Below are 19,818 nucleotides of genomic sequence, written 5' to 3' on the forward strand. Positions count from 1 at the left end.
CCATTTGGTGGTGGTGATGGTGCTGTTAATGATCCACCCTAGATCAGACGTCAACTTGCCAGTAGGTCTACCAGCTTCATTCCAATGGAGTAGAGCATCAGCAGAAGTCCTCAGCACAATCACAAGAGGATGTCAAGGTAGTCATGTCTTCAGATACCTCTGAGTCCACTTTTTGCAAGCAGAAGCAAGAGGGGTCTTCTCACTGGCATGGAGATAAATCTTCCTAGGGAACTCAGCTCTGAAATATTTTTTTTTAGCAGCAGACCGAGTCTTGGAATGGGTGAAACATTAATAGATAAAAGTGTCTCTGAACATGTGCAGAGATCCCTTTCTCTGGTACTGAGTAGATGAAACCTGAAGCCATAGCAAGGGCTAAAGAGAAGAGCCCTCTCAGTTTTTGAATTAAGCATTTTGCAGTGACAGTGGCTGACTTCTTAGCAAAGGATTTTTCTGGGATATGGAAGCAAGAGACGCTCTCCGAAGTGGCTCTGTCTGGTGCAACATTCTGTTGCAGTTCAGCGAGCCAGACCCCACCCTCCTCCCTGACACACAAACACACATGCACAAAACAGGCCACTACCTCTTTAAAATATTGCAGGCACAGCCGGTGCAGTGTGCTGGACCATGTGATAGCTTGAAAGGCGGTTAGAAGCTGCAGGAGAGGAGACTTGGGGATGAGAGCTGCCTGCCTGCCTGCCTCAGAATTAAGAATACACTGCAGTGAATCAAGTGCTCCTTCCAACCCGGGGAGTAAAAGTTCATGCCGTAGGGAGAGCAGGGCAGGTTTCATTCATCTGCAGGATGCCAGGAGCCACGGGGATCTAACGGAGCCATCCGAGAGCAGAATGGTACCTACGCTCCCACAGCCTGCCTGCCCTGGGTGTGAAGTCTTCACTTGGAGGAGGAAACAGTAACACACACTGGAATCTGTGTAGGAGAAAGTGAGTCTGAATCTTGTACTTCCTTGCTGGTTTGGGTCTCTCTCTCTTTGACCACATTGTGCAGGGTTATTTCTGCTACGCGTTTATTGAAGCGGTGGGGTTTAATCTAGAGGCAGGGAAATGTTCAAGAGCAGCAGGCGTATCATTTGAAGGGGAAATCACGGTGAGGAAGGACTGCCTTTGTTACAGAAATCAGGTCTAAGCATGACAAATATTTGCCTGGAATCTGCTGTACATTTTGGATTCGGGGGTGGGTAGTTCGGAGAGAGTAAGAAATTCCAGGAGGAGAGAAAAGTGAGATTAAAGGGGAGGGAAGGGGCTGGAGATAGTCAGAGGTCAGAGGGGTGAGGGTCAGGAAAATGCATGGCTATAGAGATCAGGACGTTATTTCTCAAGTAAGCTTCTCCTCTCTGCTCCACAGAAATTTCACATGCCACTGTCCCTTGAAATGCTACCAGTCTTGTTCTTTCCAAATGAAATCTATTTTCTCCCGAAAAAAATCAAAATAGAAAGGTGTAAACAAAAGAGAGATGTATTGTGGCATTTTAGAGACAAACTGCTTTATTATTATTATTATTATTATTATTATTATTATTATTATTATTATTGCTGCTGCTGCTGCTGCTTGGGCTTTGATAGGCTTTGTATACAAGTAATTGTTTCTCTGGAACAATGGGAATGACTTGCTTCATTTGTAGCACTATAGTCCTGATCCAGGACTGATAGCTTTGTAACTGTAAAAGCATAATGAGAGAAGGAGCAGTGGAAGTGAGGATTGTCTCCTTACAGGAAGAAAAAACACAGTTCAAAAAGTACTCTGGATATATACGTGTGTGGCGGGAAGGGTGTTATTTTTCATGCTGCTATCCAACAGGAACCCTTGACTGTCGCACCAAAGCATGCAAACACCTATCACAAGATTGCTTGTCACACCTCTTTGTGTGAAGGCTTTTCTGGGGACAGGTTGAAGTACCATAGGAACATGCTAACTCAGTTTAATCAGAGACCATGATGGGGCTCCAAAACTGAACTTGTGTACTTTCTCCAGTACCCATTTGTCTGCACAATAAATCTGCAGTTGCTTCCCATCTGTAGCGTGCAATTTGCATGTCTTCCCTCAAGATAGCACTCATATTGCAGAGTTGTCACCTTTTCCAAACATTCACGCCTTATGAGTGAAACATTGTGTAGCCGGGGACAGGTGGTAAATCCCTTGGATTGTGCTTTAGTTGCTGCTGTGGTTGATGTGTGGAATGTAGTTGTGCAAGTCCACCTATTGAATATTTGTCTGTGAAGTGATTACTGCAAGTACACCTCCACCCAATTCTTGACTCTTTTATGAATCTCTGATTCTGTTCTCTAGATAGGATAGGCTGTCCCATTTCTCCATTTTCTGTCTGGAAGTGCACATCTTACTAATTTTTTAAGTTTTAAGGGGTATTATTATTATCTTTCTATACTGTATTTGCATAAGGATGCCGTGACAATGTAGTTCACATGGCTGCCAACAGATGGTGCTTTGAGTTCCAGAGTTACAAGAGATCACCACCGCTACTGGAAGCCTTTCTCTTTTCCAGTGGCCACCATCACCAGGGGCAAAGCAAAGCAGAGAAACCTTTCTCCTCTTTGTCCCACTGCTGCCACTTCCACTACTGATGAGGAGAAAAGCTTCTTTCTTGGCTGCCATCGAGCACAAGAAAGAAGCCTTATTTCAAAATTCAGGCTTCTTTCTCAGGCAATGAAGTCTAAGCAGAAAGGGTGATTGGGTGGGGTGGAGTGGGGCTGGCTAGTGAGGTGAAATAAAGCAAGCAGCCCCTAGTTAAAGAAATTTATAGGTTGCTTCACAGCATAAAGTCATCAAAAGGTGTACAAGATAAAATCAGAATAAAACACAGCAACAGAAGTTCTAAAAACAATAAAATCAGTGCAACAAACTTGCAAAACAATAAAACCACCACTACAAACTCCAAAAACAGCAAAACCGTTTTTCAGTGAGCCCCTAAATATCATGATGCAAGGTGTCTATCTGATTTCAGCTAGCAGTTGACTCCAGAGAGCTGGAACTGCAACACTAAAAGCCCACTTTCTGGTACAAGGCATATGGTATTCTCAGCCACACACTGTCTGAGAAACACAACTGCCAGGTTTTGCCAGATATATTTGGTGAGGAAAACCTCAATCGGTGCCCGGTAGTATATTGGCAGCCAGTGGAGCTCCTTTAGCAGATAAGTTATATGGTGCGAATGGTGTGCCTCAGTCAACAACCTAGCTGCATGGCCAGGAGACTGCAGTATAGTTCTGCAGAGGTTACTTGCAGAAGTCTCCCTGTTGGCTACAGCACATCTCTTGCAAGTTTGCTGGGGTGACATGGAAAGATATTCCCACAAAGAAAAGGGAAGTGGACACAGCTAAGTGGCAGAGCACATGCTTTGCATGCACAGGTTCCTGGGTTCAATCCTTGGTATCTGCAGTTGAAAAAAGGAACTAGGTACCTGGTGATGTAATTGGCTTCTCTCTTCCCAAGACTCTGGAGAGCTCTAATCCAGCAGAATAGGTATTGTTATGCTAGATCAGGTGTGAGGAACCTTAGGCCCGCCAGATGTTGCTGAACTGCAACTCCCATCATCCCTGGTAATTGGCCATGATTGCTGAGTCTGATGGGAATTGTAGTTCAGCAGCACCCAGAGGCCCCAAAATTCCCCACCCCTGTGCTAGCTGAACAATATTCTGACCTGCATTTCAAAAAAGAGGTGTTTATTGGCTCCGCCTGATGCTTCCTAGAGAGAGAGAGAAAATGAATGCATTAGGAGGAAGTTTGGGAAGTGCTGTTTAAAGTATACCTCATACAAATGTAATGGTACAAGCCTGTATTACTAGAGGGAGAAGCAGACAGGCAGGCAGGCAGACACATTATAAACTTGCTGTGCTGAAGAAAAGGAAGGCTTGTTCAACAATATAGCTGCCCTGCATTAGTGGCAAATGCAAAATGATGCTTTACATTGTTATTGAATGGTAATTGATTGGCTTGTTGTTCCTGCTGAGTCCCAAGCACTCGGAACGAAGTCCCATTGATTTTGGTGAGACTGACTTACTTCCCAATGTAACTGAGATATAACAGCTCAGGGGCTGAATCACGCTAAATATCTTTTCTGGGGCAGGGGAGCTTGCGAAGCCCAGCAACCCCACACTTAAGAGCGGAACGTCTGGAGCCATGGGAGCACTTCTCATAGCTTCCCACAGCAAGTAGGTTAGCATTGAAAAGAATGCAGAGAAACAACAGGGTATTCCAAATTCATTAATCCACTGCCACCTTAATAATATCGACCTAAATCTGTCCTAAATTTCGTGGTCAGTGTAATATGCCAGTGGTAACCCCTGGAGGAGCCTTTTTGGTGTTGGCTCCGCATCTGTGGGATGGGTTCCTTATTGAAGTGCATCTTACCCCAGCCTTACATTCTTTTAATTGCAAGGTAAAAAAAGAACACTATTTTTGGTCCAGCTTTAAGAGGCTGCTGGGCTAAGTCATTTCAGTGATGCAATTAATTATGTTATTTATCATAATTATTTCCATGTTTCTTTTTATTGTGCATTATGTTTTTTTATCCTACCTTGTTTTTGTAAACCGCTCTGTGACCATTTTTGGTGAAGGGCAGTACAGAAATCTCCTAATAAAATAAATAGAGCAATAAATAAAATAGGAAGAAAACAGGGATTTCAGGGATGTAAGGAAGACCCCGCAGGATCAGAACAAAGGCCTGTCCCAGGGAAGGTGAACCAGCGGTCTTCCAGATGTTGCTGTACTACAACTCCCATCCAATCCCCATCCAACTCCAACATCTGGTGGGCTACAGGTTCTGCATCTTTAGCCAATCTAGTCCAGCATCCTGTTTTCTTCCTTGACCAACCAGGTGCATATGGGATGTCCGCAGGCAGGACATTAAGGCGGTCCTGCTGTTTCTCAGCAACTGGTATTCAGAGGAATGCTGTCCCTGATTCTGGAGTTAATAATCAGCCATCTTTACTAATAGCTATGGAATGTGATTTACCAGGAAGAGAGGTTTCTAGAAAATGTGGGACAAACAGGGATTGTCCCTGTTAAATAGGGACACTTGGAGCATTTGCAAATTATCAGTATAGCTTTAGTTACATAAAGACAAAATCCTCCTCTCTGGTATTTTCTTGTAAACCACAAAGCCAGCATATAAAAGACATCCCCAGTGACTGCAATCCTGGGGTGTGTGGGTTTTTTTGGAGGGGGAATACTTTGGAAGTTTGCCAAAGCCTGATAATCTTGTAGACACAATGGAATCTATTTTTATTTAAACAAGAATCTTGCAACTAGGCATGTGTGGACAAGGGTGGCCACTTCTCTTAGGAACTTTCATAAGGCTAGTCTTCTGCAACCACGTGACCGATTAGCAGCATTCAGGGATGCTCTCTTAATGCTGCTTAAAAACTACCTGGCTGCTGAACTGGAGAGACAGGGACCAGAGGTGGCAACAGTGAAATCCTAAATCCCTCAATGCAGCAGCCAATATGGGCAGAAGGGCAGGTTCTCTGCACAGCAGACACACTCAGATTGCACAGCCTTTTAGTGTGAAGTTCCTGGTGGTGCCCAGGCTATCAGAGGGATGGCAGATTTGAGCTGGAAATAGCCGGAGCACAGTCAATGGTATGGAAATAACAAAGGACCATCATCTGCCAGCACTGGGAAATCATTTGAGGAGTTTTGCAGTGTTTGCGAAGGGAAATGTGGCATGCAAGGAAATCTGTAAACTTACTGAAGTATAGAGTCAGGCTATATAACTATTTTAAAAGTTGGTAATGCTTGATTGTGAGGTTATTTTGGATGCCTCTAACGTGGATATATTTTTGTATGGTTTTAATTGCTGTTAGCTGCCCTGGGTTCCAGGAGGATGAAAGGCAGGGTATGAAAGCAATACCTAAGTGAAAAATTAAAGATGTTTGGGTTTTGAATACTTTGGTGGTCTCTTCTATCTTTAAAACACATGACTCCTTTGATTCTTTCAGGCAACACAAGGGTTCTCAGAGCACCATGCCGCATCACATCTCGGGCTTCCAGGCTGCCTACATCACCATCGAGGTGCTGATCGCCCTTGTCTCCATACCTGGGAATATCCTGGTGATCTGGGCCGTCAAGGTGAACCAGGCCCTGCGGGATGCCACCTTCTACTTCATCGTCTCCCTGGCCGTTGCAGATGTAGCTGTGGGAGCCCTTGTCATCCCGCTTGCCATCATCATCAACATTGGACCACAGATACATTTTTACAGCTGCCTGATGGTGGCATGTCCTGTCCTCATCCTCACTGAGAGCTCCATCCTGGCACTGCTGGCCATTGCTGTGGATCGCTACCTCAGAGTAAAGATTCCGATGCGGTAAGAGACAGCCACCCATGCCGGAGGGAGAAAATATTGCCAGAGGCGGAGTTAGATTTCTTTTGGGAGGGGGTGTCATATGGAAGTTCGTATTGCACAGGGAGAAATCTGTGCTGCTTCTGTGGAGTCTGGTGGCTTTGTCAGGATTCTCAAAATCTCAAGGGCTCCCCCCCCCCTTCTTCTTCTTTTTCTTGAACCTGGTCCATTGAGGCATTTGCCAGTGAAGCTGATGCCTTGCCTGCCTTCATTTGGGACCCTCAGTGGATGTGCTGCTGCAAGCCGTCAGCTTCCGCCTTGCTCTGACAAGTGAGAATGTGTACACGGCAGCAATGATGTTGTTGTAATGCTTTGTGTGGTATAGAGCCAGTGTGGTGTAGTGGTTGAGAGCGGTAGTCTTGTAATCTGGGGAACCGGGTTCGTGTCTCTGCTCCTCCACATGCAGCTGCTGGGTGACCTTGGGCCAGTCACACTTCTTTGAAGTCTCTCAGCCCCACTCACCTCACAGAGTGTTTGTTGTGGGGGAGGAAGGGAAAGGAGAATGTTAGCCGCTTTGAGACTCCTTAAAGGGAGTGAAAGGCGGGATATCAAATCCAAACTCTTCTTCTTCTTCTTGTGGACTGAGTAAGTGCAAGGAGGCCCTGCTTAGTTGTTCCTTAGCCTGTGCTAAGAGATAAAAGGGATCTAAGCAGCGTAACAGGTTGTATTCCTTTAAATTATACAGCATACTGTACCTGCTTCGAGGGGGGGGGGGATGATGAAGGAGAAAATTGACTCAGTTCACTTTTAAAGGTGAACCGACCTATTTCACAGCTTCTGAAACAATATGCAAACTCAAACAGCTGTCCTTGGAAATTCACGCTTCTCAAAATTTTGCAGTTCCAACCAAACAGTGTTCGCAAAAATGCATTTACTAAAGTGTGCATTAAAATGCATATCTTCGTGAAAATAACATACAAAATGCATTATATTTGGGGAAAATATTTTGCAAAAATGAATACAGAAATGTGTACATACATTAGGATGAATTTGGGGGGGGGGAAATTGCCGGTGAATTTTCATGAGGAATTTAAAAGAAAAATCACAAACAGAGGCGGAAATGTGGACAACCGAGCTTAAGACTGGAAAAATGAAAAACTGAAACTGATGGATTCATTCATCCCTAAAATGGGCTGAAGTTACTCATGTCTCTTAATTTGATGGGTCTGTTCTGAATAGAACTGACATCGGACGCAACCCTAAGTACCCCATGGGTGAGAAGATGTCAACCCCATATTGCAGTCATTAATAATTACTCAGCTTGACACAATGTCTCATGTATAGGACTGAGCTGAGAGTTGGCCCTAGGATCTTTCCGGAGGCTCAGCCTGCCCTCAGCTGCCTGCCTTCCTACTTACAACCAGTCCATGCAGTGCCACTACCTGTCAGCTTCCTCCCCCTTAGTCTCCGTGTTGCCCTTGTGGATTCAGCAGAGATGGGGACGGAACTTTAATTAGTTGGCTCTGTCTGTCATTGGTTCTGACTCCACCTATGGGGAGTCTCCCTGCCTGCTGCCTGGCCATTCCTGGTGGGCACCACCAGCCCCATTGCATTCTACATCACATGTCTTTAAATATACAGTGGTACCTCTGTACCACTGTTACAGACGCTTCAGGTTACAGACTCCGCTAACCCAGAAATAGTACCTTGGGTTAAGAACTTTACCTCAGGAGGAGAACAGAAATCGCACAGCGGTGGTGCGGCGGCAGTGGGAGGCCCCATTAGCTAAAGTAGTACCTCAGGTTAAAAACAGTTTCAGGTTAAGAACGGACCTCCAGAATGAATTAAGTTCTTAACCCGAGGTACTACTGTACATTTCCTCTATTTCAGATCTTCAGGCTGTGAGTCCTGTTGTTTATGTAGCCAGAACAGCTATTGGGGAGGGCAGGGAGATTATAGCCCCCATGAGAAGCCCCCTCTGTGCTTTTCACAGAGAGTCCAGGTTTGAGCGTGAATATTTCAAATAACTCTTTGCTGATTGTGCAGCGTACTACGTGTTTAAGAGTAAATAATATAATTACCCTCACTTATGTACACGTTAATAACTATTTGCGCTGACTGTGTACTTAACTTATTACTAGCTTAGCCACTTTCCTTGGGGCTGGCAGAGGGCCCACCCCACATATACGTAAAGGTCACATCATCCCAATATGCTGACTGAACGGCCTGAGCAGGCTGGGATTTGGGGCATCGTTTTCCGTGGCAGCAGAATTGCTGACTGCCACGTCTCAGCCAGGTGACAGCACAGAACAGCATGTGGAGCTGTTGGCTGTGCTGTGTTTCCACCCACACAGTTAGCGCAATATGCTCTAGCACCAAAATAGGATTGATATTTTTTTTAAAAAAAGCATTTGGCTTGCCAGTCAGCCACATAAGGGATCTTTGCTCACCCCCTTCATGAGGCTGAGAGTAAGGAAACCTTCCTCCTTGTGAAACAGTAGGTCTAGCTGAGGCAATTTGGCTAGCAGAAATGTAAAAGCAACCTTTAAATACCTTTAAAGTGCTGTGGCACCAACTTTAACCATTCATGGCTTCCCCCAAAGAGTACCGGGAGCTGAAGTTTGTTAAGCTGAAAGTTGCTAGGGATTGTTTGTTAAACCAAAAGGAACATCCCCACCCCCATCATTCTGCCCGGACACTGGGGTCCAGCTCCAAGGGCCTTCTGGTAGTTCCCTCACTGCAAGAAGCAAAGTTACAGGGAACCAGGCAGAGGGCCTTCTCAGTAGTGGCTCCCGCCCTGTGGAATCCCTCCCATCAGATGTCAAGGGAATAAAAAGCTATCTGACATTTAGAAAACATCTGAAGGCAGCCCTGTTTAGGGAAGTTTTTGAATGACTGATGTTTTAATGTATTTTTAATCTCCTGTTGGAAGCCGCCCAGAGTGGCTGGGGAAACCCAGCCAGATGGACGGGGTATGTAATAAAATTATTATTATTATTATTATTATTATTATTATTATTATTATTAACCACTCTGATCATTGTGGCTTTGTGAGATGAGTAGGGGCCTCCCAATAACTGCAAACCACAGCTCCCATAATTCTTTGGAGAGAAGCCATGACTGGTTAAAGTGGTATTATAGCATTTTAAAGGTGTGTTGTGAATGTGGATTGAAGTTGCCTGTCAGTAGACAAAGCAGGCATATGGGCATAGCTGTCAACCTTCCCTTTTTTTGTGGGAAATTCCCTTATTCCAGTGCCATTTCCTGCTGCTTCCCACTGCTATCCCAGATTGTTAGATATCCCGTAGACTGTCCCCGGGACAGTTGAGGCTGCTGATCCCTTGTTTTCAAATCTGAAAGTTGACAGCTATGCATATGGGTCACCTGTCCACAGCCTTCCCCACTATGATTAAATGTGCTGCATTTCTTTTTAAATTATAGTAATAATTCCTAAATGTCTATCTACACATATAAATTAGCACAGGCAGGTTTATGCAAAACTGTGTCCTCTTTTAGTCCTCTTTTTTAGACAATGTATTTCCTATTTGTGGTATTGTGTTTGTGGCCCCCACCTTAAGGATGGTGCACATTTGTATGAACCAGTGATAAAGTGCATTCAGGAGAGCTATTTGTCTTCTGGTCCCTCTGCTGTGCTTTGGCATTAGTAGCAACAGAATAATTAACAGTTCAGCTGGTAGCCATATGAGGAATATTCTCCACGGCCAGGAGGAAGGCAGCCAGTGGTGTAGAAGCATTGCATAGGGACACTCATTCCCATTCTCTCCTTGTTCTAAGCAAATAACTCTCTCCAACATCTCTGTTGGCTTCAGGCTGATTCAACACTTTTGCATTGTTCTTGGATTGTAAATTGAATTGTTAGCTCAAGTGCAAGGCTGAGTTGCACTGTATAGTACATGTAGAAGTGCTTGTAGCTCATTGGTAGAGCATGTACCTTGCATATAGGAAGCCCCAGATCCAACCCCCAGAATCTTCAAGTAGAGCTGGGAGAGAACTCTCTCTGAAACTTTGGAGGTAACTTTGAAGATAACGCTGAGCTAGATAGACTAATGGTCATCTATGTATTGAACACATTTAGAACTCTCTCTCTGTCTCTCCCTGTGTGTGCAACTTCTCAATCTTTTTGCAGTAAAAAATATCCTCTTGATTAGGAGCCCCTACTCTGTACTGATGAGACACAGGTGGCGCTGTGGGTTAAACCACAGAGCCTAGGGCTTGCCGATCAGCAGGTCGGCGGTTCGAATCCCCGCGACGGGGTGAATCCCCGCGACGGGGTGAGCTCCCGTTGTTCTGTCCCTGCTCCTGCCAACCTAGCAGTTCGAAAGCACGTCAAAGTGCAAGTAGATAAATAGGTACCGCTCTGGCGGGAAGGTGAACGGCGTTTCCGTGCGCTGCTCTGGTTCGCCAGAAGCGGCTTAGTCATGCTGGCCACATGACCCAGAAGCCGTACGCCGGCTCCCTCGGCCAATAAAGCAAGATGAGCGCCGCAACCCCAGAGTCAGTCACAACTGGACCTGACGGTCAGGGGTCCCTTTACCTTTACTCTGTACTGACGTTTTTGTAGCTGGGATGTTGGCTCCCAAAAGTACAGCTGCTCCCTAAATGATAGAGTCTGGCATGGAGCGAAGCTGGTTCAAGGAGGAAGAATAGCTGTACTATAGGAATCTATTTGTAAAACAGTAAATTCTGGGTTGGGGATTCCTGTTGGAAACAAAAGATTCTGAGATTAACAGATCAGGATGAGTGGTTCGGTCTGCTTTCCCCCACAACATAATCCCCAAACGCAGGCAAGGATGCAGCCATACAGATGCATGCAGAGTTTTAAAAACTCTATCATCAATATGTCTCTGTAGCAGACTGGCGGAGAGCGTTTGGAGGGAATGGGCAGAGGTGGGCTCCCTGAACGGGGACCCCACAGAAATGGCTGCCAGCTGGGAGAGGGCAGCCCGTAGGCTGATGGCAGGGTCCAAACAGATAAATGCCAGGAAGAGCTTCCCTGCAGGCTCTTGTGATCCAGGCAGCGGGACGGCTGCAGCTGCGGCACACTGGGAGCCCAGCTGCGATCGGATTCTGGAATGCGTGAGCAGCAGCATTGTGGAAATTTATGCTGAGGCATTCTCTGCTCGGAGACACAACCCTTCAGCGCGTGCCGAGCCGAAACCTGTCTGTCTGCTATAGTCCTGTGGGAGTCTTGATTGACAGCCTAAAGACAGAAGCAAGCCCTGGGCGGTAGCAGGCAGTGCAGAAGGGGCACGCCCGTTGTCTGCCCACATGGATGCAGTTTAATATCTTATCGGTAGGCTGTGCAGAATTCAGAACCAGAGAAGAGAGGGCAGGTGGTGGCCTTTGCTATAGCCACGGAACCTGTAAAGCAAGATTGCTTCTCTGATTGGATGTAGAAGCATGAAGGGCATTTTCCAGTGCTGCTGCCTGGCTAGGTCACGGAAAGGACAAGCGCCGCTAAACCTCCTTGTTTTGTCTCAGTTGTAGGCAGAGTCCCCTCTTTAATTCTTTGGTCTGGTTATCAGCTGCAAACACACTGGGCCCTGCTTGCAGCCTGCCTTCTTGTTTGCAAAGTGCGGCCGTCACGGGTGGTGTTCTGGCACGGGAAGCTAGGGCTGATTTTCTGGTGTGACTGGTTGCTGGAGCCACTGGGTCCCCGGAGCAGAGCAGGCAGCCTGTGTGGCAGTGACTCATCTCCAGACAGGTTTGCTGCCTGAGGCAATAGAGCCTGCCCGGCTTCTGGAACTTGGCTGACTGAGCCTTGCTCTGAATTTCATGACTCACATAGGAAGGTGGTCTCCTTGTACTCAAGTTTTTACTGGAATATTTATTTTTTCTGTACATGATGACCTTGAAGCACAGGCTGGAGATTAACCGCCATTGTTGGCAGAGACAGACACAGGGCTTGTCCACACTTACCGTATTTTTCGCCCAATAGGACACACTTTTTCCCCTCCAAAAATGAAGGGGAAATCTGGGTGCGTCCTATGGGGCAAAGGCAGGCTTCAGGAAGACATCCGCAGCCTAGGCAGCCCTGCGGGAGGTCCCGCAGGGATGTCTAGGCTGCGGATAGCAGCCTGCTTCCCAGAGCGTCTGGCACCCTGAAAGCAGAGTGCCCCTCGCGCCGGGCATACATCCGCAGCGTGGGGAGCCCTCCAGGAGTTCCCCGCAGGGCTCCCCACACTGTGGATAGCAGCCTGCCGCCCGGCGCACAGGGCACCCTGAAGCAGAGCGCCCCTCACGCCGGGCAGACATCGGCCAGCCCCACAAGCTCGGGGGACAGCAGGGAGGCGCAGCGCCACCATCCCGCTGTTCCTCGACCTGGTTCGGTTTCCCCAACCTGCTTTTGGGGGGGGGGGGAATAAAGGGAAAATTTTTTTCCTTTATTTCCCCCCCAAAACCTAGGTGCGTCCTATGGGACGAAAAATATGGTAACTTTCCCCTGCTCTTTCCAGGCACAGCCTGCGCTTCAATGCTCTGTGTCCAGAGCTTTCCCTGCAAAAAACCAGCACTATTTATTTATTTAGTATACTTCCCTATACCCATAAGTCTCAGGGCAGTTCACAGACACTGGCGGAGGAACAGGGGTGTGGGGGGAGTGCACCACACCCAGCGGCACAATCCCAGTGGGGTGCCATGGCGGCTGCCCCTCCCCCCATGCTGGGTGCCAGGCCCCCAGGATGCACACTACGCCCCTGGGACACACGCCAGCCACGGCCCCGCCTGCTCTTGCCCCCCCCCCGAACTTGAAGCTCCGCCACTGTTCACACAATAAAATGGCAATATTTATTTTTTTTCTATTTTTTTTTAATTGATTTTCAAAAATTCAAAACATACATACATACATACCGGTACATCCTCTTTAAATCTTGGTAACATTATTAAGTGACTTCCTCAAATCTCCTTGGTTGAATTTCATTATATATCGTTTTGACAGTTTTCCAAAATCGATTTTCTCAAAAAATTAACTTGATCACTTAACATCTTTCATTCTTTCTAATTTAACTTTAAACATCTTAAATCTTATCCTTACATATTTGAATCCTAAGCCCATCTATTATTTGCAAGCTTTCCCAATTAAGTTATCTTAACATATTTAGCTAAATAGTCTTTAAATTTCATTCATTCTTCCTGATACTCCTTCCTCCTTCTGGTCACGGACTCTTCCAGTCAGGTCGGCCAGCTCTGCTAATAAAATCGCAATATAAAAACACAGCACTATGGGTGGTTTTCCACAGCAATGGTGGTACCAAACGTAATGTGGGAAGAAGAAGAATGTCAGAAGGAAGTGCTATCAAATGGATTGGCCCTGCTCTTGTTATGGTAGTGCCCATAGTCCTGCTAGTCTTTTTGCACTAGCAGTAATCATGGGAAGTGACAGTCACTGTGGGCCTGTATACCAAAGCCTGCTAACTTCCTGTGCTCACCACTTGAAAAAAGAACTCATTGTGCCCACTGCAGTGGGAGTTTTGCAGGTGTATTCTGCAACTTGCCATTGATGAAATATTAGTGCATTGGTGGTGGATTCACATTGGACCATCCACACATCATTCTGCTTTATTAGTTGTTCTGTGATGCTTCCCCGGTCTTACTGCATCATTGCAGTCAGAAGGGGCACTCTTGCACTATAGCACTACAAGAGCAGGACACACACAACTCCTAACCTTTGTGGTGTGGAAAACTACAGGAGTTCAGCAGGAATTTGTGGGATGTGCACCAACTGGAAACAAAGCAGTATGTCCACCCTGAAACTTTTGCAGAAGCAAACAGTCGGTGTAGATAAAACTGAGGTAAATTGACCAAGTATGAGGCAAATTCCAGTGTTTTCTCATGGTGAAATGCTGCTTGATCAAATTATGTCAATGAACAGTTGAACGAGTGAAACCGACCACCTGTCTCCTTGATCCTTACCCATCCTGGCTAATAAAAATGAGCTGGGAAGGGCTGGACGATGGGCTCTGCAGGGTAGTGAATGCTTTCCTCTGTGAGGGAGTCTTCCCAGCCCTGCTGAAAGAGGCGGTCATTAAACCGCTTCTTAAAAAAATATCTTTGGACCCGGCAGATATGGCCAGCTATCGCCCAGTCTCAAATCTTCCATTCTTGGGCAAGGTGATTGAGCGGGTGGTTGCTGAACAACTACAAGCACGCCTGGATGTTGCAGACCATTTGGATCTCTTCCAGTCGGGATTCAGGCCTCATCATGGGACTGAAACTGCCTTGTTTCCACTGGTCAATGATCTCCGGCAGGCTAGGGACAAAGGTGAAAGCTGTTTCCTAGTTCTGCTGGATCTCTCAGCGGTCTTTGACACCATTGATCATGACATCCTTCTGGACCGTCTAGAGGAGCTGGGAACTGGGGGCACTGTTATACAGTCTACCACAGGCATAGGCAAACTCTGGCCCTCCAGATGTTTGGGACTACAATTCCCATCATCCCTGACCACTGGTCCTGTTAGCTAGGGATGATGGGAATTGTAGTCCCAAACATCTGGAGGGCCGGAGCTTGCCTATGCCTGGTCTACCAGCTCCATCTGGTACGCAGGCTGAGACCTGCAGACTGTCTTGCCAGAGTGGTGCATGCTCTAGTTATCTCCCACTTGGATTACTGCAATGCGCTCTACATGGGGCTATCTTTGAAGGTGACCTGGAAATGTGGCAGCTAGACTGGTGACTGGGAGTGGCCACCAAGACCATATAACACCAGCCCTGAAAGATTGGCTCCCAGTACGTTTCCGAGCACAATTCAAAGTGTTGGTGCTGACCTTTAAAGCCCTCAACAGCCTCAGCCCAGTATACCTGAAGGAGTGTCTCCACCCCTATCATTCACTGTGGTCCAGCTCTGAGAGCCTTCTGGCAGTTCCCTCACTGTGAGAAGTGAGGTTACAGGGAACCAGGCAGAGGGCCTTCTTGGTAGTGGCATCAGCCCTGTGGAATTCCTTCCCATCAGATGTCAAGGAAATAAACAACTATCCTACTTTTAGAAGCCTTCTGAAGGCAGCCCTGTTTAGGGAAGTTTCTAATGTTTGAAGTTTAATTCTGTTTTTAATGTTCTGTTGAAAGCTGCCCAGAGTGGTTGGGGAAACCCAGCCAGATGGGCAGGGTAGAAATAATTTGTTGTTGCTGTTGCTGTTGTTGTTGTGTGACCTCCCTGCAACTTCTTTGGGTGCATTTGTTGCTTTGATTCCAGTTCCACCTCCCCTCCCCCCAGCCCCCCACCTTGCAGACTTAAATGAAGTGATCCCAGTGTTGGAATGTCTGTGTGAGAGAGCAGGCTATTTGCAGTACAAACCTTATCTGCAGCTCTCAGACAAGGATGCTGATAGCCAGGGCTTTGCTTATTTCTGCCCTTGCTTTATTTGCCACGCTAGAAGATTATATGTACAAAGGAAAAGCAGAGAAGATTCATCCACTCAGGAAAGGAGAATGCGGTTCAAACTGGAGATTACATGCTCTTTCTGCCACGGAACCACACATCAAACGTGAAGGGGGTCTTGGACTTCCATGGTTATTATTTTTTGCAAACTTAATTTTTGTAGCATGTGAAATGTTGAATGCTAGCAATGGCGAGGTTTTTCATACTCATAGAATCATAGAATTGTAGAACTGTGGAGTTGAAAGGGACCCCTGAGGTGACCCTCTGATTCAACCCTCTGCAATGGGGACCTGAACGATTTAAACAACTGTGTGATCTAATGTTATGTACTGAGTTGAATAGGATCCAAAAGGCAGCAGTCTGATTGGCCCTAGAACAATGCAGACGTATGATTGGTCCGAAGGAGCCACCCAATCCAGCTCCAGGTGGAAGTGAATCCACAACCTGATTGGCCTAAGGAGAATCCCGGAATTAGCCAATCACGTGCAGCCCATTGTGTAAATAATGTATATAAAGCAGATATTTTGGGGGAACTTTCATTCCTTACTACTATGAGCTGAATAAAGAGCAAGAGTATATTTCATCTAACAAATAGGTTTCAGCAACAAAACGAGACGAAGCTTGACTATTGTAGACAGAGAAGCTCTAAATCTGCCTTTCCCAACCTGCTGCCCTCTGGGTGATTTGAACTATAATTCTCATCATCCCTGACTATTTGCTATGAAGACCAGGGCTGATGGGAGTTGTAGTCAAAAATATTTGGTGAGCGCCAAGTTGCTCCAAATCTCTCCCACCACCTCAAAGCAATTTAATGTTTCCATCACCAACTAGACCTAGTCTTGAAGCCTCTGCAGTGTCATGTTATTTGCAGGCATTACAAAAACAATGTGCATGTGTTATATGCAGTGGAGCGCATGCACAGTAACTGTTGGAACCAAAGCAGCAAGAGGAGCAGGAAGTGAGGCAGTGCACCAGTGGTTTTGGTACCACCAGACCCCTGTCACCATCTTACAACACTAACAGTGGTGTGTAGGTGGGGTAGATGTTCAAACCTCCACGGACAATAACACAGGGTATTTATATGGGAAACAAAACACACATTAATGTAACATGGGTGGTGAATGCAGTTGGATCTAGTGATCTCCTAAACCTATTCCTACCCAGCTGATTTTATCTACTCTCCACCTCTTCCTCTTCCACCTATCAAATGGCTAACTTTCCACCCATCATTGCACATTTGGTGGGGGGAAAGCAAAGAAAAACTTTCAGAAAGTTTCTGCTTTAATTCAGACTGGAGTGTTTGTATATAATTTAATTCTGCTTTAATTCAAACAATTGGCAGTACTAGCACTGCAAAAAACAACAACACCAATTTGCTTTTCTGTCTGCCTGATGTTCCCTTTCAAATCATTTTTGTTTTGTTTCTGATTCTTCTCTCAAGCCAGGATGTCATGTCCATTTGGACTCGTCTGCTTGAAATGAAAGGTGGAGATCAAGGTGGGAATGACGGCCTTTAAAATCTAGCCCATAGCAAATAAACACTCAAGTTTGCACAGAATAGCTGTCTTCCTGCGAAGACAAATAATAATACTGGCTCCAGCTGGATTTTGTTTGATGTAAATGAAGAGAGAAGCGGAGTGAAGCCGCCACCAGCGGCATGGCCTTTGCTTGGTATTTGGCAGATTGCAACACACAGCTGGTGAGCAGCTGCCGGCCCAGGCAGATGTGCTGCTTCTCCTAGGAAATAGCAAAAGAGGGTTCACACTTGCAGCCACAAGGACCGACCCGTGGCCTTCCTCTCTGGATGGCCATGGATGAGTTGTAAATTGCAGACACCTCCAGATAGTCAGGATTTTGCAGGAGGTTCAAACACATCCCAGTAAATTTTGCGATTAAAATGGATTAAGGCACTCTGTTGCCCTAGCATGGGGTGGGAAATCGGGCCCAGCTGGTGGGCTGCAACCTGGGTTCACCCACCCTTGGTGGGGCCATTTTGACAGGTGGCTATGGCCTTGAGACCCACTTCAAGACCAACTTTCTGCAGGACCTGGTGTGGTGTGGTGAACTTCCTGGGAGACTCTGTAGTGCAGTCAATGCAATGCACTCAAAGCCTCTGGCTATCAGCTCCTAGGTAGTGACTTCAAGACCTGCTTTCTGCTGAGATAGGCTGCAGTGTCCAGTAGCAAAGATGCTCCAGCAAGCTTGCTCTTGCTGCCAATCATCTGGCTGGCAGTAGCATCAAACTTCCCTTGCCAATGAACAATCGAGACCACACTTCAAAGTACCTGGTTGTAAACTGGCAACCACCTCTCTACCTGCCCCAGACCTGGCATCACATATGGGCAGGTGGCTGTGGTTTTGGGAAAAAGCCTTGAAGGCCAATTTGGGACCCTAATTCGGCCCATGGGCAGGAGGTGTCTTCCCCTTGCCCATGCGTGACAAATCCATATTTTTATTTTTGGGTAGGTTTTACAGTGATGGGGGAAAGTATCGAAAAGCAGCATGAACGATGCCCAGCCAGAAGATATACAAACACTCCACAAGCAAATCAGGATGAATATAGGTAGTGTGTTCATAAGCTGCATGTATAACCTCCCCTGAAAGAAACCAGAATGAAGGCTCAATAAAGACCAGATATAAGTTTCATGCATGCAAACCAGCATAAAGGCTTTATGCTCAGCCTTGCTGGACTTCAGTTCAGAAGCAGCAGACAATCATATCAAGTAGGACCCCAGTTAGAGTAAGGACTCTTGGCTTTGATGCCAACTGTTAATTTTTTTCAACTCCCCCAGCTCAGGTAATGCACTCTTGCCAGGGATGTAGTGCAACATTTTGTTAAGTGAACCCCTGTAGTACACTAAGAGCAAACTCAGTTCTGTGACTGCTACTCTTCATGGGCTGTTATAGCAGCATGGGGATATTACCAAGTTTAGGGAACTCCACATTGTATAGAAATACATGCGGTCATTAGAAGATTAGCTAAAGGACAGGGAAACAGTCAATGGGGGCTGAGAATGTTTCAGTGGTCATGAAATGCTGATTGACTGTTGGGGGACAAAAAGAGAAAACTGGGAAGGGGTGTGTGAATGGAAGAGCATATGGCTGGAACTCTGAACAGGATCATTCCACATAGCAACAGTTTGTGGAATTCGTTCTCTCTTAGTTCTGAGCATGGAGGCTTATGAATGAAGGGTTATGAATGGAGATTTCCTACCATTGTATAAAAGCACCTATTTAACGCAATGATGAATGAGCTCTCTCTCTTTCTCTTTCTCTAATCTATAGCTGTACTCTTCCAGAACAGATGCAGTGCTGCTGACTGAGTGCGTGAGCCACGAGAAATATACAAAAGTGTTTGGAGATGAAGGATTGGCAAGGATAAGGAGCCCCCTCCCCAAATTGCCTGCCCACTAGTCTTCCTGTAGCTCTAGAGTGAAAACAGGAGGAAATGTTGTCTCCTTGCCTGCCTCTGTGTTAAGGCTAAACATTGTCATGCCTGCAGGGAAGCTGCAGGGGATCTCATTGTCTGAAAGGAAACCAAGGAGCAGATTTTAAAAATGTATTTCTTGTTTGAGATAGTGAACAATAAAGTATGCTGTGAGACTCTGTCCTGGGAATAAAATGGAGGCTTGGAATATCACTCCCAGTCCCAGCATCAGGAAACATGTGGATTAATGCAGGTCAGAGATATGACTAATAGTGTTTTGAAGTCTGCAAAATGTGTGTGTGTTTTTCTATATATCTATATGACGGACAGCTATAGCTAGCTAGCTAGATCTGATGAGAACTGCATGTCTGGGCAGTTCAGTCCAAAAGAGAGACATGATTTCTCCCTGAGTATTGATGACCATATGAAAGAGGCACTGCTGTTGGGCACACCCAGTCTACTATTGCCTTTGGTAAGCATATATTGGGTTTTGTTCTGTTTCCAAGCCCCACAAAAGCTTTTTGACCTAAGGACAATCTCCCTCTTGTTTCAAGAAAATATTCATCCCCTGCTAAAATGGAAACACCTGTGAATTTTGGGGGATGAGGGTTGAAGAAGAAGAAGAAGAAGAAGAAGAAGAAGAAGAAGAAGAGGAGTTTGGATTTGATATCCCGCCTTTCACT

General features: G+C 46.1%; 1 protein-coding gene across 1 annotated transcript in view; it reads left to right on the forward strand.

Moving 5' to 3' along the window:
• The first annotated feature begins 502 nt into the window (after positions 1 to 502).
• Positions 503 to 19,818, forward strand: part of ADORA1 (adenosine A1 receptor) — a 58,443-nt gene continuing 39,127 nt past the window's right edge. Inside the window, exons 1-2 of the mRNA XM_083444555.1 lie at positions 503 to 941; positions 5,973 to 6,338. Of these exons, the coding sequence (XP_083300681.1) occupies positions 5,998 to 6,338 (341 nt within the window). The 5' untranslated portion in view covers positions 503 to 941; positions 5,973 to 5,997. The remainder of the gene's footprint in view (positions 942 to 5,972; positions 6,339 to 19,818) is intronic.

Source organism: Podarcis tiliguerta (genome assembly GCF_965153285.1).
Source record: "Podarcis tiliguerta genome assembly, chromosome: 6".
Taxonomy (NCBI): Eukaryota; Metazoa; Chordata; class Lepidosauria; order Squamata; family Lacertidae; genus Podarcis; species Podarcis tiliguerta.